This window comes from Pipistrellus kuhlii, unplaced genomic scaffold (genome assembly GCF_014108245.1).
Source record: "Pipistrellus kuhlii isolate mPipKuh1 unplaced genomic scaffold, mPipKuh1.p scaffold_m20_p_3, whole genome shotgun sequence".
NCBI classification, from domain to species: Eukaryota; Metazoa; Chordata; class Mammalia; order Chiroptera; family Vespertilionidae; genus Pipistrellus; species Pipistrellus kuhlii.
In genome coordinates this window covers 24099590-24127353 of record NW_023425529.1, presented here as the reverse complement: position 1 = coordinate 24127353, position 27764 = coordinate 24099590, and the positions used below count along the sequence as shown (strand labels likewise).

The 27764-nt window shown below is 38.5% G+C and overlaps 1 protein-coding gene across 29 annotated transcripts in view; it reads right to left on the bottom strand.

The window, feature by feature from the left end:
- Positions 1 to 27764, bottom strand: part of PLEKHA5 (pleckstrin homology domain containing A5) — a 203807-nt gene that overhangs the window by 53597 nt on the left and 122446 nt on the right. For 8 of the 29 annotated variants that reach the window (XM_036459073.2, XM_036459072.2, XM_036459053.2 and 5 more), the window contains 9 exons: positions 27346 to 27418; positions 21807 to 21907; positions 18422 to 18537; positions 18106 to 18123; positions 13628 to 14092; positions 8818 to 9283; positions 5023 to 5106; positions 2346 to 2465; positions 1448 to 1501 (listed from right to left, as the gene is read on the bottom strand). In XM_036459073.2, coding sequence (XP_036314966.1) covers positions 1448 to 1501; positions 2346 to 2465; positions 5023 to 5106; positions 8818 to 9283; positions 13628 to 14092; positions 18106 to 18123; positions 18422 to 18537; positions 21807 to 21907; positions 27346 to 27418 — 1497 coding nt within the window. Of the gene's footprint in view, positions 1 to 1447; positions 1502 to 2345; positions 2466 to 5022; positions 5107 to 8817; positions 9284 to 13627; positions 14093 to 18105; positions 18124 to 18421; positions 18581 to 21806; positions 21908 to 27345; positions 27419 to 27764 lie in introns of those variants that run through there. The other 21 variants (XM_036459054.2, XM_036459056.2, XM_036459060.2 and 18 more) reach the window with 12 other exon arrangements.

Genomic DNA, 27764 nt, shown 5'->3' with positions numbered 1-27764 from the left:
TGGGTCACCCAGGTAAAGGGAAGGTTCCTTCGTCCGGGGAACGAGAGCTGAGGAGGAGCATCTCAGCAAAGAGTCGAATTTTCGATATATTGATCTGTCCTTCCCTAAGATTTTCTCGAGTTCTATGCCTCTGCAATTCCAGTTTTGATTATTGGGGTGAATAATAAATTACAGCAAACCACTAGGTTTACTTCTAGGGAATTGCGATAACTTCAATTCAAATTTATATCATTGTATTTTAAGCCTAATTTTTGTAACATTCCACTGTTTTTCTGCGCTATCTCTACCTTTTTTAGACAAAGGAGTTTTAAGACCATTATTTCCCATGTATTGTAGTAGTGTTTTGGCAGTGTGGAATTTTGAGGGGAGACTTTTCTTTTAGGGTGCTTTCAAAGTATACCACATACACTGGTGAAATTTCAGTAGCACCAGTCCTGGAGGGAAAATCTGAATTTGGACTCACGAATGCTGATTTCTAAAGCATTCTCATTGGCAAAATCAGGAAGAAAACGTTTTGCGGAAAAATAAATTTTACGTTTACCAATATATGTATTTTTTTTAATTAAAGGAAGAATGACTTAACAAACACCTTTTTAAAGGGTTATCCTAATGTAAAATCCCCCTTTAAATTAGAAAAATAACTTAAAAAGCATTACATTATTTTGTTTCAAACAGGCAAAGATAAACATCATCTTTTCCACAGTAACTTCTTTCATGGTAAAATATTCAAGCATGAATATTTTAAAAACAAGCTCAAAATGGATTTACTGAAGAGATGCTGTTTAAGAACATTAAATTCTCATCCAATCAAAATCAAATATTAATAGAGAATTTCATAAAAACTGGAACGTGGAAGTGCCAGTCCTGGCTCGCGAGCTGCCTGCCCCTCTCACTTTTGAATCTTCACCTTAACCAGTCCCACTCATTGCCACCACGGAGTGAAACGGACTCTGTGGCTTAGCAAAGACCCAGCCCTGGGAGGAGATGACAAATAAGGGAGTAGGACGCACATTCAAAAATTATCTTCAGGCCCCACTTCACCTGTCCGTAAGCTCCCCCTGGGGGAACAGATTGCATTGCACCTGCCCTCCTCCCCTCCCACCAGAGCAGGCCCAGCGCGAGGCCCCTCTCTTTATGGTCAAGGCCACACTGAGATAAGCTTTGATGAGGAGGAGGTTTCTTGGGATGATAAAGAAGTCTAGAGAATCCAGGATCTCACTTTCAGGTGACCCAGCATCTGCGTCCCTGCTCCTTTCCTCTACAACTGCCTTTCTACCTGTTGTTATGGTATTCCTGAATTTACCCAGCTACGGATGTCTCATCCCGGCACTTGTAAAAGTCATGCTCTTAACTCAAAACGACAGAGATATCTAATTGGCCTGAAAAATCGCACTACATTTAGAGTTCTCTTAGGCATTATATGTTAAGAAAGTTCCACAAATCCCACCTGATGATCCAAATATATGGTGTTCCTTTGAAGATGATGCGAAAGAATTTCATTCTAGTAGGCATCAATCAAGAAACAAAGGAGTAGAGAAAGAAGGGGCAGAATTCATGAAAAGGTCAATTTTGAAATAAGAAAAAGCAGGTAGTTTACCACAACCTATAATATCACAATATCACGGTAACTTTGATACACATGCTCCCCTATACAGATGACATATGAAATTATTATAAGATTATACTTAGTTTTCTACGAAATTAAGTAGACATGCATACAAGCCGAAATGTTAAGCAGAAAAATCCTTCACATGGCTTCAGCAGACGCAATGGTAGAAGCTTTCCAGGTTAATTCTTTTCTGCAGCATAGTAATGCTTCTTTGGATCTTTCTCATATAATTAGAGGCTATTAAACCCTTTGAGAAATGTTTGCATGTGTCCATTCTTTTTTAATTAAGAACAAAAGAAATATCTTAAAAGTAATCTCTGATATTTAATAAGTAGTATTAGAACTATAATCAATATAGTAGTATTAGAACTATAATCAATTTTCAACTTATTGCTTGATGGGAAATTATAGGACTTTTCAATATCCGTCTTACCAGAGGCGGAAGTTACAGGATTTGGTTAGGTGACAACACTATTTTGAAGTCTGTTTGAATGTCACTGCTCACAACCAAAAGTTGGCAGGGAAGAGGGTGGATGGAAGGCTAAGGAGCAATGCATCCTCCCGGTATTTTAAGAGGATATGCAAACACATGAGTTCTCAAAGGGTCAATAGGCGATCCTAACATTGCTGTCCTTGCGATGACGGTATGGGCTCATGCTCACCACCAATGACCCCGATCAGACTGATTAATAGGTGACAATGGCAGACGACACAGACAACGCTGTTCATAGCTGACCTTCGGGCTGTGGGCCTCGAGCTTTAGCTGCATGAGCTGTGCTAACGTGTGCTCCCGGATACTACTCAGTTCCGCTTGCTGCCGTCTCAGCTTTATGAGCAGCAGCGTAAGCTCCTCTGGCTGAAGGAGTACAATTTAAGAATCCAAACAGTGGAAAACAGATTAATGGTTGTCTTAAGGGACAAGACATTAAACCAAGATTTCTTGGCAAGTTTCCTCTCATGGCTGACATCAAACATAGCGCCTAAGCACTATGATGATAGGTCCTACATAAATGCATAGACATCTAGAGAAATAGAAGGAACAGTGTTACTTTAAAAGAAGGACAAAAAGGCAGTATATTAAGGCAATTTTCTCAGAAGTCATGAGAGAAATTTAAATGTTAAGCATAAAAAAAAGCATACTGCTAAAAAGCATGACAAAAATTGCATATTAGAGGTATCAAAAGATTATTAAAACTAGTTCAATAAGATGTTTTAAAATGACACCTAAGACTTTTACACCAACAGAATAATACTGGCATGTCCAACGCTCTATTTTACAAAATAGAAGGTAAATAGAAAGAATTAAAATTCACGTAACACTTGGATGATACCTTTCCATCATTAAACTTAGTACCTGGGATCTGTTCATTGCTTTCCAGTTATGTTTTTAAATGCCACTGGTAGTACCTTCATAGCATAAAAAAACAGTTTTGACTTTTTAAGAAAAAAAAAAAATTTGAATATTCATAGAAAGTTTTCATCAGTTCAGCAACCTCCTTCTACCTTCTGGGGAAAGCAGAGAATCACTGTGGTTTCCAACTGGTTCCTATCACCCCCAAGAGGGAGAAAAATCGAAGGTAGATAAGATTCCCCACCAGGCCAATCTGGTAAGTTTTTCTTTGTTAGAAATACAGTAAAGTATGAACGCTGGCAGTGTTATGAGCCATAAAACAGCAGTGGGCGTTTCTCTTGAGCTTTGCTCCGATTAAAAACTGCAGCCAGGCCAGAGGGAGGCCCTCCTCACCTCAGGGCTACAGGGTGCTTTCAAACTTCCAGGCCAAAAGCTTCCCTGAGAGCGGATTGGTTTTGCCCACAGCACAGCTTTATACCAGCTTCCTTCTGTTGTTCATTTGCTGTTGCTCTTTTTTTACCCCCATACCATTTTATTTTTAGGGACAGAAATAATCTTAAATTATTATTTAAAATGACATTAGAAACTTGGGCCTTGAGGTGAGAAAAACGTCAAAAGTAAATAAACCTGTTGCTACTGGCTTCTTTAGATAAAAACTGAGTTTAGAGATGAGACAAAAGTCTTTTACAGTAATAGTCTAAGAATGTGTGTATGACTTGAAGAAGAAATTTCGTAACAAAAAGAATAGTTGCTTTTAAACTGATGCTAACCGCAGCTTGTGACCTCATGACTGTGGGTAGTCTCTGTCTTATGACCAAGCCCCTGGGGCCTGACCAGGGAGAGGGTAGGGTGGAGTAAGAGAAACAAATACCAGAGTGCTATTTGGCAGACATACCAAGATAAATCTTCAAACTCTGGTATGTTGTTTATGGAGTTAAAAAGATAAAGAGATATTCCCACAGAAGGATGAAATATTCCAATTAAGTTTACAAGATATTTGAATTTTGAATCAAAATAAAAAAGAGGCACATCTGACTCCCTCAAAAGTAGATGCTAAATAATTTTTATCCTAAATACCCACTAGAGGGAGCAAGGCAGAAGAGAATATTTTATAATATGACATTTAGCATTACCTCATGTCTAATGTCTGTTCGTTAGATTTACAATTTAATATTTTAAAATTCCAACATCTAAAAGTTTTTAATTTTAGTCAAGCAATATTTTAACCTTGAATGAATAAATCGCAAGTAATTTAAAGCCAGGGAATCTTCCTTATATCTAAGTGTGTAAAAGATAAAAGAATGTTTGTAAAATCCATCTACGATGAATTTGTTCTGATTACTGCAGGAAGAGAATTTTAAATAAGGAACAACTACAGCATATAGGTCTTCAAATCACATCTCCACAGAAAGCGAAACTACCTACTGAGAGACACTAAAGCATAGTTCTCCTGATAAAAGAATGCCATTAAATAAAATGATGAAAAGTCATCTTTTCTCTTTAACTTGAATAATAGTGTCCTGATAATATAGCTCCTTCTCACCTTGAACATAACACTGATAATAAAATGATAATGATTAAGTATTTTTATAGTCTCTCTTTCTCTTCATAAATATGCAAATTAGTTTTTATTCTGCTCCAAAGTAGTTAATCTATCTAAAAATCCACAGGAGAAACTTCTTATGAGGCTTGTAGTTTTGACTACACATGGCTGCTTGCTGAATTGGTTCCACTAATGACCTATTCCAACTTCCGTCTTAAGGATGAGGGGATCAACACCCAACGCGGTAGAGAAACCCACTCAGGTTCTACAATAAAAAGTCAAAATATGATCTTAGATGGAGGCAGTCAGACATTGTAGGGAGAGCTGTCCAGCCGGACTCTGAAATGGCTACACGACTCCAAATTCTTCTGATGAGCATTGTCTTCCACAAAAACATGCAGGGCTTTTCTTTGGGAGGCACCGGTTTGAAAATTCAAACTTACAAGCTATGTCAGATATGTGCTATCATGTCAGCACATACATAAAACACGATATGGTAAACAGAGATATCATACTCACTGTTTTGCCTTGCAGGCTCTGGGGACTGACAGACTGTAGAGTCAGGCCAGCTGGCATTGACCTCCTGTCAGGCACATAGACATGCTAGGAAAACAAAGGCACAACATACATATTTCTGTGGTCAATGTGAGAGATGAGAAATCTTAAATTTACAGTGTAGAACACCATTTAAAAATTGCTGTAGTGCTTATGAGAGAAGATAGATACTGGTGGAGGTGGAAAAGGATATTGGAGGTTTGTGGACAGGGGGTAAATGGTGATAGAAAAACAAATAAAATAAAGAAAAATAAATAAATTAATTAAAAACAAACAAAACAAAAAAAACCCAAAACAACAACAACCCCCCCCCCAAAATAGATACTAAAATTTCTTGACTAAAATATAGATGCCGACAGGGTAATTCTCTATCGCTCAGTGGTTCTTCAACTTATTGATCTCAGGAGCCCTTTATATCCTTAAAAAGAAAATTTACTGACAAGGGGGATACTGTTTTACAGTTCTGAAAATCTCCCTAATGTCTGGCTAGATTTTCATATTTGCTGCTGTATTCAATCTATTGTGATAATCTTTTTAGTGGAAGTACACAAAGAAAATCCCACCTACAATATATAGTACATAGATATTGAAAAGGAAGGAGAACTTCAATAGCTTTTTTGGCCGAAACTGGTTTGGCTCAGTAGTAGAGCGTCAGTCTGAGGACTGAAAGGTCCCAGGTTCGATTCCAGTGAGGGGCATGTACGTTGGTTTTGGGCACATCCCCAGTAGGGGGTGTGCAAGAGGCAGCTGGTCGATGTTTCTCTCTCATTGATGTTTCTAGCTCTCTCTCTCTCTCCCCTCCTCTTTGTAAAGAAATCAATAAAATATATATTTTTAAAATAGCTCTTTTGGATAATTTTAAGTATCTCTGAAATTACACTAAATTTTGAGAAGTGATATTTTCTTTTTAAAAAAAAATATATTTTATTGATTTTTGTACAGAGAGGAAGGGAGAGAGATAAGAATTAGAAACATCAATGAGAGAGAGTAGAGAGATAAGAGTTAGAAACATCAATGAGAGAGAGTCTTTGATCAGCTGCCTCTTGCACACCCCCTACTGGGGATGTGCCCGCAACCAAGGTACATGCCCTTGACCGGAATCGAACCCGGGACCTTTCAGTCCCCAGGCCAACGCTCTATCCATTGAGCCAAACCTGTTTTGGTGAGAAGTGATATTTTCTTAAAGATTAGTTGCAAAGTGGTATCTAAAACTGTATCAATAAGCTTTCGCACTGTTTCAGTAACATCCATTAGTTTATTTGCAGCTTAAATGACTCTCCTATCCATTCATGAATTTGTAGGATCAAACATTAGTCACGTGGAAAATATTGATTTGGTGAGTTATGCAGATTGATAAACTTGATCTCAGCATACAGCACTAGTAATTCCCATTTGTTAGTACCACCACTGATCTTAAAGCACGGGAAAACTAGCAAGCTCACAGAAGCAGATACGAGATTTCCAAAATTCTAATTTTTGCTTGCAAGCTCAAACGTTGTCACCAGTGACAGATACTGTCAGCTGCTTTCCATGAAGTGACGGGCTAACATTTCACTTTGAGGGTCTGTCAAATACTAAGTCTGTCATTCGTTTCAATATTAAAACTATACTTTGTCATTCATTCTTTCAAGTAAAAATGGTGTTTCATGGAAAAAAAAAAAAGCAGCTAGTTCAGCTTGCAACTCAAACAATCATGCAAGTGTTTTTTCTGGGAGACAACCATTAGTACTCTGGTATGCAATAGAAATGCTGGAAGTATATTTCCTATTTCATCACACAGAATATTGAAATGATAAAACTGTCCTTTACTGTTTTAACAAGGGATTCTTTTTTTGAAATGAGAGAGAGAGAAAGGGAGAGGTAGAGAGACAGAGAAAAACATCAATCAGATGCCTACTGCATGCCCCCTACTGAGGTACATGGCCCAAACCTGGACACATGCCCCGATTGGGAATCTAACTTGCAACCTTTTGGAACATGGAACCAACACTCAACCAACTGGGCCACATCAGCCAGGGCTCAAAGGGAATCTTAAGAGAAACTGCTCCTTTATTATTTTTATCGCAAGTATAAGGCCGCGAAGCATACAAGGACCTCTAGCAGAGTTTGGAGCCCCTCAATTTAGACTAAGGTATCAATCAGTACTTCTACCCACCACTGCTCTGGCACTCTTTGAAAATGGTAGCACAATGGAAAATGCCTTATTATAATAAAAATAGTTTTGAACTTACTTACTGAGAGAATCATGGGGATCCTCAGGGAAACCCCCACCTCCCTCCCAGTGGTCTATGGGCCATACTTCGAGAACCACTGATCACATCAAAGACCAGACTGTTGTCGGGTGGGGAGAACTGGCAATGTTGGGGAAGTTTACTGGGGAGGAGGAATTAACTGGGAACGGAATAAAGAGCACATATTCATTTGCTATTTATTGTTAAAACAGATGATAGGCCTATCTGGTTTGGTTCGGTGGATAGAGCATACGCCTGTGGGTTCTGGGTTTGATTCCGGTCAAGGGCATGTACCTCAGTTGTAGGCCCCTTCTAAGGAGGCAACCAATCGATGTCTCTCTCTGTCTTTCCCTCTATCTTACAATCTCTCTAAAAAACCAATGGAAAAATAGCCTTGGGTGAAGATTAAAAAACAAAAACAAACAAACGTGATAAATTTTGGCTGGGAATACAAAAAATTCTAATAAATATGAGAACACTTTTCAAGCACACATTAATAAGTTGTATTCGATCAGATTTCTCTAGAACGTGGTTACTATCTTTATCACATACGATTTGCCTTTGGATGTACAAAGTGACAGACACTACAACTTAGTGACAGTGAAGTTCAAAGTGACCCTTTCCTGGGCAAGGCTCACTTCCACCAATCAGAAACTTCTGGATGACTTGTCAACTTCTAGCTAACTCTTATGTATGGAAAAAGCAAGCAAAGGCTTTAGACAATGCTGTATCGGAAAGATTCAGTCCATCACAAGGATAAGAACAAGTGTATCTTAAAGTGGTATAAAGCAAGAAATTCTTTATAATTAAAAAGAAAATAACAGCCATCAGAGAACAGGCTGTCTGATCGAAACAACTCTTTAGCATTACGAGAAGCTAGCTGATCGATAAAAACATCCCAAAGTCACTTCTAATAATCTGCTAAGCAATGCTTTAACTGACTTAAGATACGAATTAAAACATGATCTCTTAATCGCAATTCTTTAGAAGTCTACACTAGTAAGCGTCATTATTCTCATATTAAATTAGTATGTAAGGAGATATTGCAATATGCCATGTACTCAGCTGGTGGTCAGGAGACAAGGTTGGCAGGTGTAGAATCTGCATGTGAGTGAAGAGCCAATAGAAATGCATGTGGTCTGAACGTACGTGGGAAGCGGATGAGAGACGCCACCAAGCAGAAGAATGCATAATGCATTCGCTCCAGAACTGTTCCTGTACTCCTGAGAGGTTTGACATGAGGTTTTGACACTGCAGAATATTCTTCCTTAATTTTAAAAACAACAACAACAAAAAAGGAGCTACCTTGCCTGTTTCTCCCTATATTTCTGTCTGCACATTCATTGCAGCTGTCCTGTGAGTTTAAAATTACTTCAAAAATAAAAATAAACGCACACCAAAAAAAAAATATAAAAATAAGTAAATGAATAAATAAACGAGAGACTAGTGAGTGTACTAGAAAAAAAAAAACCCACACACCACAGCACGCATAGAGCAGCGGCTGACACAAGATCAGCAGACACTTTACCTTCGGGTGGTGGGCCCTGTGCCTGCGGTCTATCGTCACGTCTCCTCTCTGAATCGGGGAGGTCACCTCTGACCTGTAGGTCCGCTGGGGAGAGTACCCCTGGTAAGCGGCTATTGACCCGTGGGACGGTGACGTGGGGATCGAGCGCATGGTCTGGTCCGAGATGTTCACCATGGTCTTGGGGCTGGGCAGGGTCCCGTGCCGGGGGAGGGTGCTCTGCTTGTTGTGGAACTGGCGCTGCTGCCACTCGTACAGCTGCCACATGGTGTCGTCCCTCATGGACCTCCGCTTCTCCTCGGCGCCGGGCCCCACCGTCTTGTCCTGCGGGGACGGGGTGACGCTGCAGAGGCTCTCGGGCCTGGTCTTGCTGTTGCGCGGGAGCGTTCTATACCCTTCAGGGAAGCGGGCCACGACCTGGGCTCGGTGGCTGGGCATATTCCTCGGTAACGTTTGGTACGAAGTTACTCTAAAACGAAAGAATTGAAAGATAAAAAATGAAGGGGAGAGTTGCTTTCCAGATTCTGCATTTTTTTTTTCCTCTTCTGGTAAGTACAATACATCTGAGGACTTTTTTTTTTTTTTTAAAGATCAACTTAGTGATTATTATACAAGGCATACATTATTAATGAACGAACACATTTTAATCTTTTCATGAAATTTAATTTGATGGATTTAGTACATTACATAAACAGCATCTATGGCACTTACATAAAAGACCATCAGTTCTGCACAATGTGGTTTAAAGAAGAAAGGCTATTTATACTTCTTTTATAACAAAGAATATTCAATATCTAATTTCGTATTTGTCTCACATCTTATTTGTTTTTGTATATGAAACAAACTCCCAGAATCTCATTCTCATACATATCACTAGACAGTTAAGTAGGATTTCTGTATATGGATGGAATACCGAGGTCTTTGAGTTGTGCCCAAAAAACATGAAGACAGGAACTGAATAATTAATTGCAGGTCTATGTGGCTCCTCTATTGTACCCTTTCCTACAGAAGGCATGATCATGGAAAAGGCACGTCAGTACCCTTGTGTTTTAAAGAAATAATTTCCCCTGGTTACTTTTCTTAATTTGAAAAATAAAAATCACTTAACGCTGAAGCTAAAAACCTAAAGACAAAATACTTAAAACCCAACATTTCTGACATAAAACTGGGAACAAAATCTGGTCAACTGAAAATGTGAGGGATCTGGCTTTCTTACTTAGAAGATGCTTGCCAGTCAGGGAATCTGATGCTATTTGAGGCATTCTGCTCTAGTACCAAAGTAATTTACCCGGCATGCCTTCGTTTACTTGCTCTTCCACATACTCAAGAGATACTCGAGTGGCCTTGACATGCAAAAGGCTCTAGATGGGGCACTAAACTACATCACAGAAGCAGACACTGAAAATATAAATGGTACTAACTTTATATCGAGTTTGGAAATACCATATGTATGTGAAAAGGTCATTTACAATCATATAAAGAAGGGGCATCCATTGCCCATCCAAAACACACTCAAAACTGCCTGTGAACTAACGTGTAGCTTCCAGTTCGGAAAATGTAACCACAGCAGACACCCGGCCGTGCTCTGACGCGCTCCTCACACGTGAGCTGCACCCTGCGATAGCGGTGTGTACGGAACTTGATCTGTAAGCCCATCACATGGTTACCAACACAGGCTGCTTTCCTACTCAGCTGGACTAATGAATGACCACAAAGTTTTAAAGCCTCCTCTGCCAGCTCTGGGACCACTTTTGGGGATTTTTTTTTTTTTTTAATAAAATTAGGTTATTGACCAAGTAAGTTTATTTTTTATCCCATAGCCTGGCCAGCATTTTGAGACCCGTTTTTCAAAAAAAACAAACAAACAAACAAACAAAAAAAAACATGACAGTTTCCTTCTGTCTTCCTCAAATAAATTCCGATGAAGGAAAAATGTGATTTACTTTTAAGTGAAAGCTTAAAAGAAGGAACCCCGGGGCTCCTCCGTCAGGTTTAGTGCTCCATTCACCAGCGGCTGCCTGTCAAGAGCCTGAAAGACCAGGCCCCAGGATCCCGCCAAGCAGAACAATGGCCCGAGGCCTGGTGCCCCTCGGCAGTGCCCCCCACTCACAAAGGCTGGAGGCTCTGCTCACAGACGCCGGGGCCTACTCAGAACGTGAAGAAGAAAAGCAAGCCTTTCTTAAAAGTTTTACGAAATAAACGATTACTGTGGAATGCCATTAGGCTTCTACCCACCAATAAAAATTAAGTTATTTCATTACAAAACATCGCAACTATTTTTTTTTTTCTCCCAGTAAGAGGTTTACATAATAATGGAGATGATATATCTCAGTGGTCCATAGTGGACGCGAGCCAGTGAAGCCAAGGCTGGAAGAGCAAGGCAGAAAAACCTTAGCTCAAAGTAACCTCGGGCCAGCAGCCTGCAGAAGCTGCCTTCGGAAGGAAAAAGCCGCAGAAAGTTTGTATGGATGTGAATTATACCCATCAAGGGGCCTAACAGTGCCTGGGAACCAACTGCCATGCTCCACCATTTTAAAACCAACTCCCAGCTATCTGTTGAACTTTTTTTTATTATTATTATTATTTTTTTAACTTTCAACCGTAAGAAAGTATGATTTTACGTGTAGAAAAGTGATTGCACAAAGAAGTGAGATTTGACTTGCTGGGTGCACATTCTGCAATTCTTCTGGCTGGCGTTTTTAGTGTTGTTGCCTGAAAATGATTACTACCTCAATACGTATTTCCAAACATCCTTTCTTTCTTTTCTTCCCAGAACCACCTCTGGCTCCTCTTCGGTCTAATCAAATTTTACTTTTGGGAAATAGCAAATATTCTGGCAATTCTCCCCTGGGGACGTTAGAAAAGGGAGCCCCCCTGAGGGTAGGGAGGAAGAATACAGAAGTGAACCACATATCCCCGGAGAATGTGTCTGCACCTTGGGGGAGCGAACCAAAGATGGAGCCAGCGCACCCAGGCGTGTGAGCTGTGCTGCTGGACAGAAGACAAACAACTGCGGATGTTGAGCAAACTGGAGGCACCTTCCTATATCTTAGGAGTTTTACTATTAAGATAAGTTAATCTTCACTTAATCAAAAACATCAATCAATGCCTTTGTTTTCTGGTTTTCTGTTACTGAGAGGTAAGTTACAATAACTCTGAAGTTAATTTTTATGTACATATGCCGATACCTTAGAGAACTTCGTGAATTGTGCATCATTAAATTCCTGATGAACGACAGAGCACTTTTTCTCTTCCCACAGGTACCTGCTTTTCCTCCATTTCCTCTGGCCTTCATTTTTGACTCCTTTGCAGACAGTCCCTTACTCCTTCCCCTTCACCCTTTAACTTACCCTGCACCATCATTCATGACCTCCTCTCTTCCCAAATCTTTCCCGCACAGTAAAAGGCACCAGGCAACTCTGATGACCAGGCCCCAGAGCAGGGATTCTTTCTTGATTTGCTCAGTCACTCACACCGGACTTGAGCGAGACCAGTTTGCAATCAAGCACATTCGAGCACTCCACTAGACAAGTCAAATGTATCTTGAACACGTCACATTCCACTCCCCCCTGCCCCTTCCTCATTTCAGTTACCCCAAGAGCTTTTGGACTTCCTCCAATTTATTCTCCAGATTCTGTAGCCAGGATGGTCTTTCCAGAACACAAATCTGAATACATATATTCCTGCTTATCTCTCCAGCCTCGTTTCTCATCCAGCATTGTAGCAGTTGTGTACTTAAGCTATACTGAATGTCTTTGGATTCCTTTTCCTGCTCTCTATCTAATCTGTATTTCTGCATATCTAAACCAACAGGAGCACATATTTGTATGTCGACTCTATCCTGCTCCTCCAGAAAGATTTTTGTGGGAACCTCTAGACTGCACTGGCAGTCTCTGAAGCACGTTCTTATAGCATCCTGTTCTTCCTCCATAATATCTGTCACTAGATACTGCACTCGTTTATTTAGCTTTCTCCCCTCCTAGGTAAGAACCTCTGGGAGAAATCTGGACTGTACCTTTTCATTGTTTTATCTTCTGGTCCCATGATTAGCACATAGTACTGATCAATAAACGTATGAAAGAACATGTGTGTGCATGAACGATAAATGCTTAGATGAATAAATATAATACTTAGTCATGTGTATTGTGAGTTAAGAAAGTCAGGGAAGCTGAAACTGGTTTAGCTCAGTGGATAGAGCAACAGCCTGCGGACTGAAAGGTCCCAGGTTTGATTCCGGTCAAGGGCATGTACCTTGGTTGAGGGCACATCCCCAGTAGGGGGTGTGCAGGAGGCAGCTGATCGATGTTTCTCTCTCATTGATGTTTCTAACTCTTTTATCTCTCTCCCTTCCTCTCTGTAAAAAAATAAAAAATAAAAAAAATCAATAAAATATATTAAAAAAAAAAAAAAAAGTCAGGGAAGGAGATAGAGAACTAGAGAGCATAAGCCATTATTTCCGTTACTTGCCACAGGAGATCTCTGCAAACGTTACCAACAGAAGTCAGTCAGAGGAGGGAGATGGGGGAAGAGAGGGTTATCCCAAACAAACATGATCTCTACTCACAACCTAAGCCTTCTCCTGGGCCACGGGAGAATAACTCCTGGTCATTACTAGTAAAGTTGGGTGACAACAATAGGAGACAGAGAAAAACACACCCATTTGATTATTAAAAAAAAAAAAAAAAGATATAGTAACAAAACTATAACACCTAAATCACAAGTAACACCTTTAACTGGCATCTCAGAAGCCAATCTCCCCCAATACAGCATGAAAGAAACGTAGGCTCATAACACGCAACAACAAGACACTCACCCCCTGGCTTCTTCTTCCTGACCCCTCCCCTTCTGGATTTTAATCCACTGCTCCAGCTGCTGCATTGAGTTGGTTCTTTGTATGATGCGGTCAGCCTCCGGGTGGAAGGGCCCCGAGTTTGGGTGACTGCCCCCTCTGAGATCCGCCAGGCTAACATTGACTGTTTTGTTCTCTGAACTATTCATATTGACTGGCCTGTAGTGTCCGGTCTGAGCCGGGCCTGTTGACCCATCATATTCAGATGGCAGAGAATTCAACTTGACACTATTGATTTTTGTTAGTGGTCTATCTTGACCATCCTTCTGAAATCCATATTTTTCAGCTTCTAACGCCTTCTTTTCTTCACTTTTGCTGATTTCCTTGTTTTTCTGGTTATTCTGGACCTCCGGTTTAATCAGCATTCGATGGTTGGGAAAGTTATTGATTTCTTTCGCTGGTACGTTTTCAGATGTGATCTTGTCCACTCTGAAATCAGAGAAGAAAATCATAGTGAGTCAGATGAAACAATGGACATATTATTTCTGCGATTCAATCTAGGAAAGATGTAAAATTACCTTTTACAATAAATAAATAAATAAATAAATAAAACAAAACAAAAACAAAAGCCCCTACCAGGGTCACTAAGGACAAGCTAGTACAGATCCCCTGTATGAAACAAAACACACAGAAAGTAAAAAGTGGTGAGTGTACCCACCATTAGAAATCTGGAAATAAAGCAAAATAAGATTGCCCTTTCGCAGTGAAACCACAAAAGCCGCATTTGAAGAACTGCAGCATCTAGCCATTTGAAATAAACAGCATAGTTTCCAGCCAGGAGGGCTAATTCATCATGAGACAAACATGAGTCTGGTTTGTGGAAATGATGACACCAGGAAATTACAGTCTGGTGCTATCAGAGATCTGAACCACATGACTAACCAACTCTGTTCGTGTTCAAGAGCATCCGAGTTTCGGTTAATTGCCCTTGGAGCCAGACTACGCATATTCAGCTTCCAGCTCTATCTCCTTCTAGCTGTTTCTGTCTTTGGGCAAGGTGCAGAAAACTGCTGTGCCTCCATCTCCTTTTTGGTAAATGGGGATAACTGAAGGATGTGAGGGCCAGAGGGGTACATCAGTGGCTGCCACATTTATTACCATTATCACCCCATCCCATCAAGCCATTTTGGATTAGAGTCTGGCATCCCATGTCCATCTTTCACCAGAAGGATGTGCCGCTGAACTGTGTGTGTGTCTGGACCACCGGACAGTTTTACTGCTCAGCATCCCAGCTGCTATCTCTAGGTCTTTCTGATGAGCATCAGCTGCCCTGAGACGGATCACTTCCAGGCTCTGACAAGGCCAAACTGAGCGTCTGAACCTGCATGAAACGGCCAAGATCAAGCCATGCTGGGAGCCTGTCAGGAACTGGCCACACTTCACTACGTAAAAATGCTATTGAGTCCTAAGCGTGGCACTGCTGCCAGTTTCAGTGACGTGCAGACAATAATCCATAATACACAGCTGTTGATAGGTAGCTTGGAATATGATCAATGAGGCAAAAGTGAAATGGGACTATTTTCCTTTATTTTTATTTTTTATATTTTATTGATTTTTCACAGAGAGGAAAGGAGAGGGATAGAGAGCTAGAAACATCGATGAGAGACACACATCGACCAGCTGCCTCCTGCACACATCCCACTGGATATGTGCCCACCACCAATGTACATGCCCTTGACCGGAATCGAACCTGGGACCCTTGAGTCTGCAGACCGACGCTCTATCCACTGAGCCAAATTGGTTTCGGCAGGACTATTTTTCTTGAAGTTCTGGACTACCCATTTATTCTGGTTAGATAAAACATCTAGCATCTAGATTGGAAGCAATATAGATACTGAGAAAAATTACTGATATGCTATGCGGAGTGCCTTCCCTCTTGAAAGACAATAGTCAGAAGACTTCCACAAAGGCACACTCATCCTAAATTTGGAGGTGGGGAGGGAAGGATTTTTATTATGGATATCAAATATCTGGAAAGACTTTTTTAAACTTAGTTACTTCTAGTCTATCTAAAGCTATATTTTAAACTAGACCTGCATTGCCTTTTATCTTATTCCACTCCCCCCCAAAAAATGTATCATTTAAGAAAATGTAATGTAAAAAAAAAAAAAAATTACACATGCTGGATTTTCTCTAACTGAAATAAAACTGATTCGGAAATGTACCCTAGGATAATACAACTAATGCAAAGCTTGGGCTCTAACATTAAAAAGAGTCATTTAAGCCAAAGCCGGTTTGGCTCAGAGGTAGAGCGTCGGTCTGGGGACTGAAAGGTCCCGGGTTCGATTACGGTCAAGGGCATGTACATTGGTTGCGGGCACATCCCCAGTGGGGGGTGTGCAAGAGGCAGCTGGTCGGTTTCTCTCTCATCGAGGTTTCTAGCTCTCTATCTCTCTCCCTTTCTCTCTGTAAAAAATCAATAAAATATATATTAAAAAAAAGAGTCATTTAAGTTAATGTAGAAGATCTGTGCAAATACAGAAAATGAAAATAATAGGCCACGGAGATGGAAATTATTCAGAGAATGTATGTTATGCTTAGATTGCTTTATTCCATCAATGATCTGCACACTAGGGGACTATGTTAAAGTTCACAGCTTAAACACTTGAGGAATTCAGAAGCAATGAACTATCTAGTTAAAAACGAAATGTTTTTATCACTTAGGTGATAAGCTTTAATAAATACTTCTAAGTATTCTGGCCATAGGCAAGAGAGCCCACTGCCCTAAAACCAAGCAAAGAGAATCCCCCAATAGTATCGAAATGAAATATGACAGTAATTAGGTACTTTCAGTTTTAATCAATATTAACAGGGCAGATAAAAATATAACAGCTAGAAGTAAAATAAAAAATAATTTCTACATGGCAACAGTGACTGACACCTAAGTGGTGTTCAATAATTCCTGGCTAACCACACAACAGGCTAAAAATTGTTACGGGCACGTAGAAGGTTACCAGAAGTCAAACCAAAATATTGACTGTCATCTTTATTACCCTAAATTATGAGTAGTTATTAGTTTTTAGAGTGGAAAGTATCAGGAAAAAAAGGTTAAAAGTTCTGAGATTATATAATACTGAAATTATCTGGAAATCAAAATATTTTAATTAATATATTGATTTCTGTATTCTAAATAATTCCCTAACAAATTGACTTTGAAGTTAAAATTATTTTAAGATTTTCCATTAATTATTTTCATCTACATTGTTTTCTCCAGCAACCAGTGCTAACTACTTCACTATTATGTTCATTCAAATCATTTTAACAAATGGAATTCCTTTTATTAGGTATCAATCCAGAATAAGCATATAGTTGAGGTGGTTTTTCTTAAAACTAACTGTCCTGAGTTCAATCACGGGCCTTCTTTTTTTTTTTTTATGCTCCTTATTTTTCTCATGGCTCAATTACTAGTGATTACTTAAGTTGCTTTGAACTTGGAATTTTAACAAACAAACACATAGCATCAACTTAAGTCTTTTAGCCAAAGTCATAAGACTTTATCTGAACACTAAAAAAGACTAAAAACAATCCTCTTTTTTCCTGAGAAGAGAAAATACCCAGAAGCACAAGTTAGCATTTTCCTTTTAAGACCTGCTCAATTATCGCTGACTGGGAAAAAAATATTTTAACTTTATCATACATTTTTCTTTTAAACTATAGGAATATAAAAAATATTTTTAAAGCACAATATTCAGCTTTAGAAACAGATTTCCTCTCACTAGTTCTTAATTTAGTTTAATATTAAAATGACCCATGTTTAAACAGGGAAAAAATAACATTAATTTTAATAGTACATATTCATATTATCAATGAATCTAAGTGCTAAGGTTTCAAAAGAAATGATGTAGATTTCAGCAAAAAGGAGATATATTTAGAAATAATCTATATGCTTGATGTATTATTTTCTGGAGACATTCATCATAAAACAATCAATTAACCAAGCAATGCTGAAACACACACACACTACACACACACACACACACACACACACACACACACACACACACATTCCCCACCAAAACTCAAAACAAAATTTTATTTCAATTTATCAAACTTTAAAAACACACAACATCGAAACCGGTTTGGCTCAATGGATGGAGTGTCGGCTTGGGGACTGACAGGTCCCGGGTTCGATTCCGGTCGGGGACATGTACCTTGGTTGCGGGCATATCCCCAGTAGGGGATGTGCAAGAGGCAGCTGATCGATGACTCTCTCTCATCAATGTTTCTAACTCTCTATCTCTCTCCCTTCCTCTCTGTACAAAATCAATAAAATATATTAAAAAACAAACAAACAAACAAAAACAAAACAACAACACACAACATAATTTTTAAAATGTAATAAAATTAACTTCATGAATATAAATTCTCTTCTAAGATTTAGGACCTTAAAAAAAAACACCTATCTTGTAGAGTTTTAAGATAACAATTAAAAATGTACTTACCGGAAATTAAAGGTAATTCTGTAAGAAGAAAGAACATTCAGTTTGAATGTTAGAATTCTGGATTCACCTCAGTACACTGATAGGTGAAAATGAATGAGGAGGAAAGGTGGAATAAAAATGCAGGTGGTATCTCAAAACTAACTTAGTAAGGTGTGTTAATTTTATACAAAACATGAATGAATCCTTGGTTTCTGAGAAACGATTTCATACCATGACTACTAAACAAAAATGATATGTACTATGATAATGACATACTTACAAGGCATGGAATAAAATGTTAGTGGAAATCACCCTTATTTTTCCTACAAGCCTTTACCTTTTCACAGGTTCTGTCTGTACCAGGGCAGCATCTAACATGGCTTTCATCCATAATTCCATCTCCTTTCCTGTATCAGTGCAGAAATAATAGGTCCGCATGTTTGGATGGGCTGCCTGATTGAAAATGACACAATTGCTTTAAATAGGATTATGGGATCTGTAAAAGAAAAAAAAAAAATTAAGTGGTTTTGTATATAGATCACTACCATGAAATTTCAAAAGAGCAGACTTGTTATATCTTCAGATATAGAAATAAATGATTTAAGAAAAATATAATTCAACCTTGAAACTGTATAAATATTAATTTTTCCTTTTAACTTTACAATTTTTCTTAAAAAAAAAAAAAAAAAAAGAACGGGAAGAAAGGAGGCAAAAAATGAAGCACTTAATTGTGTCGTTCCCATGTAAAAGTCCCCAGCAATTTCCATTTACTATAATTCATGCTTTATGCAAGAATGTACCATGCCAGGTTAGTGTGACTCAGTGGCTGAGCATTGACCTATAAACCAGGAGGTCATGGTTTGATTCCCAGTCATGACACTTGCCTGGGTTACGGACTTGGTCCTCAGTGGGGGCTTTCAGGAGGCAGCTGATCAATGATTCTCTCTCATCATTGATATTTCTATCTCTCTCTTCCTTCCTCTCTAAAATCAGTAAAAATACATTAAAAAAATTGTCCCAGAGAAACCAGCAACAAAAGTAATAAATACGTACATATCTTAGTATTTCCCCTTGTTAGACATTCCTTTAGTCCTCAAAAGGTGCTACTCTTAAAGCATTACCCTCATCTTTATAGATACCTATATACAAACATAACAGATGTATCAATAATCCCAAATGGTATGTCCCTTTAACTTTTATTCTCAAGTTTCAGGGTTGAAATATAAGTGTTTTGGGTTTGAGGAAGGAGGCCTATGTAAGTGGTAAGATGTGTTTAATTTTCTTGTTCAATGTGCCTCTATTCCAGAGAAACAGGAAAACAGAATGAAGAAGGTACAGATGAGACTGCTACCCAAGTTGTGAGCACTGAGCTCAGCTTAACCCAGGGGCTGATCTGGCAAAGATGGACAACATCAGCAGCGGCATCCAAGTAAAACAAACAAATAAAGCAAAACAAAAGCAGGCCATGGTGGGGATTCTGTGGGGGAAGCACTCTTCATTTCCATTTGAAGATGCCCATGGCAGTTCCTTATTAGACAATGAGCAACAAGGAACAATAAATAAAGGCTATGACAGAACAGAATGAGGCAAAGAAAAGAGTACTTAGTATGTAGTCTGCAAAATATAAAAGACAAGAGAAATAAGTCTGGAACTACAAACTTTATTTCAATATCCTAACTGTCAATATCAGTTAGCTTCTTCAACACTTTCTCCAGAAGGGATCAGAATATAAATAAATTCAATAGACACACTAATCAAAATAACTATATAACCAACAAATCTCACTTAACTATGTAAAAGACATAAAAAGACCTATAGATACAATAAAAGTTTAATATGCAAATTAAAAAAAAGATCTATAGAAATAACTCAAAAGAGCTTGGCTGGTGTGGCTCAGTGGTTGAGCATCTACCTATGAACTAAGAGGTCACAAATTCAATTTCTAGTCAGGGCATATGTCCGGGTAGCTAGCGTGGTCCCCGATAAGGGGCATGCAGGAGCAGCTGATTAATGTTTCTATCTCCCTTCCTCTCTTTCTAAACAAACGAACAAACAAACAAACACACACACACACACACACACACAAAAGAAATAGCTCAAATGCTTTATGTCGCTAAAATAATTAAAACCACCAGAAAGTGTAACTGGTCTGAGTGGAATTTTGGAGAAATAAAGATCACTGCCCATATTTTGATCAATGGAAGGAAGACTGGCTGGTGCTAAGAAGACCCAGTTGCAGCCCTGACTCAAGACAGGCTTGCCACCTGCGAAACAGAAATGTTTACTGGACGATGGCAGAGTTCCCTGTCGGCCCTGAGGCCCCCCGCACTGTCTAACAGCTGTCTGTGAGATCCTACTTACCATGGTGATGAGCAGCAGCAGCAGCAGTGTCAACGGACTGAGAGGTAAAAGCAGCTCATACATTCAGAGGAAACATCACAGAAGAGAGGATTTGAAACAGAAATTACTATCATCGTTACTGATAACATTTAAATTAAATCAAATAATTACAGAGAGAATACAATTAGCAGCCACTTTTATTGCTATCTTAACGTTCTAGTGTTGCTTTTAAGAGCCTAAGAACCGAACAAAGTATCCTAGGAATAGTACAAATTCAACAAACCTTGGCCAAATTAATGAGCTAACAAAACAAACACAAAAAAAAACACCGAACAAATACACACACGCGCACACACACAAAAATCTAAACCCGTGGTCAAATAACATTGTCAGTGCCACTCAGTTTTAAATGTATACTTTTTAACAAGAAAGGGGGTGATACTCAGGTCTGCTAGATTTAATAATACATTTTATGTCTCAACTTAAATGTTTTCTCAAAAGTACCTGATGTTCACAATGTACTTAAGATTAAAAAAAAAAAGAAAAAACATTTGCAAATATTCTATAAGATCATAAATGTACATAGTTGGTGTCTCTTATAGTACTATTAGAGGCCTGGTGCATGAAAATTCATGCACTGTTTGGGGGAGGTCCCTCAGTCTGGCCTGCCCCCTCCGGGAGCCCTCAGGGGCAGGAGGTGACTCAGCGATCAGGGAAGGCAGCACCTCGCTGGCCCTGGTTATCTGTGCCTCAGGCGGCTCTAGGTGACTGGGCATCCACCATCCGAGGCTTGCCTGCACCTTGGGCCTGCCCTGAGTGGCTGGGAGGCTGAGGGGACTGGGCACAACCAGCTTTGAGGGCGTGGCAGTCAATTCGCATATTCCCTCCTTCTTGGCTGTGGGCACTGCCATCTCGGAGGGCGTGACAGTCAATTAGTATATTCCCTCCTTCTTAGCTGTGGGAAGATTTTTTTTTTTAGTCTTAAGTACATTGTGAATATCAGGTACTTCTGAGAGGCATGAGGGCCAATTAACCTATTCCCTCTTTATTAGAGAGGATTCCCCAAAATTTATTATGAAAAATTCAAGCATTTAGTAACATTAAAAAAAAATGGTAAAATTATCACCAGAACACCTATAGCTATGTATCTACCAATTATTAGCATTTTTACATATTTGCTTTATCTAGAATCATTTGAAAGTATAAACATAAAGCCTAAATATATGACTTTCTAACTGAAGGATATTCTCCTCTTCAATCACAGGACTATTAACATATTTAAATATAAAAATGACTGACTGAAATATCTTTTTGTAATAATCTATTTTTTCAATCAATGCAAGATTCAAACTAAGAATTAAAAAGCCTGAATATTTCCTTACCTTAAAAGCATATTTGCGATTGATGTGATCCTCGGAGGTAAGCATAGCTATCTGAAAGCTAGGCAACAATATGCTTCCCAAGATACCCTCTTCTTTCTCATCTAAGAAATAATTGAATATCTGATTAGAATTTTAAATGTTCTCATGAAGAATTAATTTTCTCAAAACTTATTTTGACCAAATCAAAAGGTTTTTTTTTTTTTTTTAAAACATATAAATGAACTGTATTCATGTACTGTTTAGTCTGGTACTTTATAAGATATTTAGGGAAAATATTAAATAGTCAAAGTATATTCTTCTTTACTTTCAACAAATTTCCCTATCCTAAGCAAATCAAAATTGGTTCCACACACACCAGAAAAATGTCAATCAGAAATGAAAGCATACATTTGTTTAGCATATACATGGAATTTTACAAAATCCTCTGACATGTGATTTATTGGAAATATATTGGCATGTAATAAATTATAGGACTTTATATAATTAATCTACCCACATTCCTATGAGGATTAAAAATGCCCAACAATTTTGAGCCCAGACAAATGCATGGCTCTCCTGCTCACAACTTTCAGGCTTGGCTCAAATGACTCACCAATAAGGCGTTCCTTTATCCATTTTAAATGCTTCCCAGAGCCATCACTTCTTTCTGGAACTTTATTACCCTCCATCCTCAATAGCTCTGACATACTATAGGTATCTATCTATCTATCTATCATCTATCATCTTTCTCATCTTATTAGAATGTAAACTCCCTGAGTAGTAAGTAGATGATCAAACATTTTTGAGTAATTGAACATACCTGGAAGTATATATTTTAAACTATACCATAAAAATCCTATGCTTTTCAGATCATATAATCTTGATGGTTTGCTTTTATCAGTCATTCTAATATACAATAATGTTGTGGGAATAAATTACAGGCTTATAAGGTAAGCATATAAAATAAACTTAGGAAAAAAAAACACTTATCTTTGCCTAGTATGGATTCATATTAACTTTGTTTGGGGGCAGAGATGTTTATAAAAGCTGAAATACATAGTTTGTTGTTAGAGACTCATAAGACAAGTTAATAAAGCTATGCATTAGCTGATGAACTCATCAGTGAAAAAAAACCCAGAAATTTTTAAAATTTAGCTTGCCATTTTTTACTATCATAAACTTAACAAGGTATTTTTGTCCTCATTTCTAGAATGGTGAACTTCTAAAATAAAAAGCTGCATTAGATAGATATTATTTCTATAGCTTGTCTTAAAACATGGAACAAAAACTTGGTTTTACTATACTGTGCTTATTCATGTGTAATTCACAAATATAAAGAAAAAACAAAACTGCAGATTTAGTCTAAAAGGTAAAAAAAAAAAAAGATACAAAGTCATCAATTATCAAGAATGACAATTTAAAAGAATGAGTGACATTCTGATTTTTAAATCCAATTTTATGTTTATATAAAACAAACCAGAATCCGCTCATAAAGACATCTTTAGTAAAAAAGTCATTATCAAATAATACATTCTTCTTTGTGGAAAAAAACTGACTTTCCTAAAGTTATTTCAGAACGTGCGGAGGGAACACAGCACGGAGCCACTTCCCTGTATGGTCATGGATTGTTCCCCGGCAGGACACTAAGCAGCTGTGAGGTCTCAGGCAGGTCTCAGTATCTGTTTCATCAACCAGCAATGTGAGGAAAACAGGACTTACTACCTCAAAGAATTGTTGTGAGCTAAGACCGGTTTGGCTCGACGGATAGAGCGTTGGCTTGGGGACAGAAGGGTCCCGGGTTCGATTCCGGTCAAGGGCATGTACCTTGGTTGCAGGCATATCCCCATTGGGGGGTGTGCAGGAGGCAGCTAATCGATGACTCTCTCTCATCGATGTTTCTAACTCTCTATCTCTCTCCCTTCCACTCTGTACAAAATCAATAAAATATATTAAAAAAAAAAAAAAGAATTGTTGTGAGGGATAAGTCAGTTAATAGACATAAAGAACATAACAATGTATTCTGTACATATCAAGTGTTCAATAAATATTGCTATTATTATATAAAGTTAAAAACTGCATATAAAGCCTTTATTATTTTTTAAAAGATTTTTAATTGATTTTTTAGAGGGAAGGAGAGAGAGACACACACACACATAGGCATGCCAGTAACCTCTCCCTGCTTCAAGCCCTCAAGCCCACAACCAGGGCATGTGCCCTGACCAGGACCGGAACTTTGTGGGACAACACCCAACCAACTGAGCCACACCGGCCAAAGCAGCCACTAGATTCTTCAAACGTTCCCAATCAGGGCATTCTTCTGTTTGGTTCTCTGTCAAACCCAAACCCAGAGGGCGGGATATACAAGCAAAGGGCCGGTGGTGAACAGTGTTTATAGGTGAACAAACTCTCTGTGGGGCTCAGCTGAGCCTTTTTAAGATTGTCCGGCTGTGCAATTTCTCCCCCTGCCCCATCCTACCTCCTTCCCTTCCCTGCCACAGGGAGCTGCCCCTCAGACACTCCCCAACAAGCCATTCATCTCCATCATAGAGTTTGCTTCCTGGGGAACGCTAGCTGGGACAGGAACCACAGAATACCAGATGCTTTGAGAGATATGGAAAAATGAATGAGGCCAATGCATTCAGCATATATAAAATTGGATTTAAAAATCAGAATGTCACTCATTCTTTTAAATTGTCATTCTTGATAGTTGATGACTTTGTATCTTTTTTTTTTTTTTTTTTTTTTTTTTACCTTTTAGATTCAAGTGACATTTAAAATACCCATTTAAATAATCCTGGTCTTTTTTTTTTTTTTACTTCTCTGAGTTTATTTACTATCTCTCAGACCTCTCTAGTAAGTAAACTTCATGAGTGCTCTCTCAAGGGTGTTTTGACAGCACCTGAAATGAAGTAGGTGCTGCTCAATAAACATGTGGTGAATGAACTGAGTTCCACGGTAAGTTTTGTCAATAGGCTGGCTATAGGACAGAGCAATCTAAGTGATTTATCAGAGCAGGTTCACCATCTGCCTGCTGTATTGCAAAGCGTAGTGGGAACCTGGGCTTCCATCTGGTATTTGTTGCCAACCTATTGCAAAAAAAAATAACAAATCACTTGTTCTCTTCCATTTTCTTTCTGTCTTATTTTCCCTATCTGTAAAACACAAACTGCTTGATCTGTCAAAAAATTCTGACAGCACACTCCACGTGTTAGAATACCAGATGCTTTGAGAGATATGGAAAAATGAATGAGGCCAATGCATTCAGCATACAGGAGAGATCTGGGTTGGGCTAAAAACTGGTGATTAAGAGAAGTGCTTGGGTGACAATTCTGCCTCTGACACTTACTAGTTGTGAGACCCCAGGCCACCAAATTGGCGTTGCTGTCCCTTAGTTCCCTTTTGTATAAATGAGTGCAAGATGTCCCATCTTATCAAATGATTGTGGGGAAGAGATGAAATAGATCACCTATGTTATGTGCTTAAACTCTCAAACAACAACAAAAACCACTGCAAACTGTTCTGATGATCTCATTAAAATCTGATAGCTTTTATGTAAGACCTGACATTTTTTGTTGATAAAAATAGTAAAAGTATGTGATATCATAAACTTCTTTCTAACCATCTGAAGAACAGAAATGAGTTAAAGGTCATTTCTATCCTTTTTGTCCCCCTTTACATTCCTGTCAAAAGGACTGCACTAAAATTAATTAATACATTGCTTGCAAAATGCATATGGAATCTCACCCTCAACATAGCTTCTGAACTTACCTTTATTTTTCTCAAATTAAGTAAAAAGTTTTTTTATTTTAATAAGTGATGATGAGCACATTTCCATGGACAATAATAATAGCAAATTACAAGGAATTCAGTGTTGTTTTTTTGTTGCAATTTAACATTTAGAAATTTTTACATGAGAAATAGTAACAAGCATTTTCTTGTTCTCATTTAAAGCTTGAAACAGTTTATAAATAAGCTGAAAAGGAAAGTACAAACTGTAAGCTTAGGATTGAAGCCTGAGTTACACTCCTGACTTCCCTGAAAATTGTAGAGTATACTTGGCACAGAACTGAAGATAACACCAAAATTACAGCCTGACCAACATCTCTATGACAGAATGAAAATTTATAGGTTTAGTTAATTCTGACACAGCAGCACTTTTCAACCACAGTTTGCAGTGGAGTGGGAGGGAGAAGATGAATATAAGTCTGAAAATTTCAAAATTTGAAGGTAAATATGTTTTATTATTGTATGATAGATAACTACAGAATTTTGCCACTATTTTTGGGGGGTACAATCACAAAATAACTTTAAAAACTGCTGATTGGCCCCAAAATCTTGTCATATATTTATCTAGAATAGATATAAATTATTAAGGAGATCTTGACAATTTAATTCTTTTGTGACTATTTCTTTTCTTTCTTCTTTTTAAAAAAAATATATTTTATTGATTTTTCACAGAGAGGAAGAGAGAGGGATAAAGAGTAAGAAATATTGATGAGAGAGAAACATCCACCAGCTGCCTCTTGCACACCCCATACTGGGGATGTGCCCGCAACCAATGTACATGCTCTTGACTGGAATCAAACCTGGGACCCTTCAGTTGGCGGACCGACGCTCTATCCACTGAGCCAAACCGATATCGGCTTTTGTGACTGTCTCTAACCCAACTTTAATGTCGAGAAAAAGTGATTGCTCAGATTCATAATTTTATATTATAGCAGAAACAGACTTATATCACGAGCACAGCTCGTGTCCGCCTTTCCTGGTTAGGTACCAGCTCTGCAGTACCTAACAGATCCATATAGCATATGCACAGAGGCTCTGACTTCACACTCTGCTAGTCCTTTACTTAAAACTGTACTAATAACAGAAAACAAAGAAAAAAGGAGATTATGATATCCAGACAGGGTTACTGAAGACTGCTGCTCCACACCTAGGCTAATGCCTTTTATTTCCTCTCCAGCAACACTGATAGCCTGGTATGTATCCTACAACTTTCTCCACCTTTCAGGGAGTTGTCACTGTTTGTTTGAAAAAGGAGGGGCAGGAAGGGATCAGAATGAATACATCTGTATGTGATTTTTTAATTTGCCAGTACACCCTAGTCATCTTTGATATTCTAAAAATCATTTGCTTGGGAGAACTGGGTGTTTGGTGGACCCAAAGCGGATCGGATAAAGCTGACGTGCAAACAGAATCTCATCAAACAAATGATTTTTACCCATGAGGCACCGTGTTAAAGGATAACGTGATACAGTGGAGATTCATACGCTTTTTTCACAAAACAAATCAGATTCCCACCATTAGATTACAGAAACGGGACCAAAATTCAGACTACTCTGAAAAACTAGTATATCATCTTCTGTTCTATCTCAATTACTAGTATTAATATGTCAGTGAAAAAGAGGTTTTCTTGATACTGTTTGTTGACATAAAATAACAGATAGAACTGTAATGTTTTTCTCTTAAAAAAAAAACAGCCACACATAAAACCATCCTATACTTAAGACATATTCTATTGCAATTATGAAAAGACACACTAAGACAGCGGTAAACTCACCTCTATAATAGAAGAGACAGAGGTCAGAGAGCACAAACCAGCGTTTCTTCCACAGCTTCATGCCAGTGCTGTCCTGCATTCAATCAGCATAACAAAAGAACTTGTTTTCATTTCAGGAAATTAAAATCCATTTCTGATGCACTTATTTACAATGAGCTTTAAAGACAAGGTTTGGTATGGCTAAGGAAAGAGTAATAAAAATTTGGGGTAGAGCCGAAACCGATTTGGCTCAGGGGATAGAGCGTCGGCCTGCGGACTGAAGGGTCCCAGGTTCGATTCTAGTCAAGGGCATGTACCTTGGTTGTGGGCACATCCCCAGTAGGGGGGTGTGCAGGAGGCAGCTGATCGATGTTTCTCTCTCATTGATGTTTCTAACTGTCTCTCTTCCTTCCTCTCTGTTAAAAAAAAAAAATCAAAAA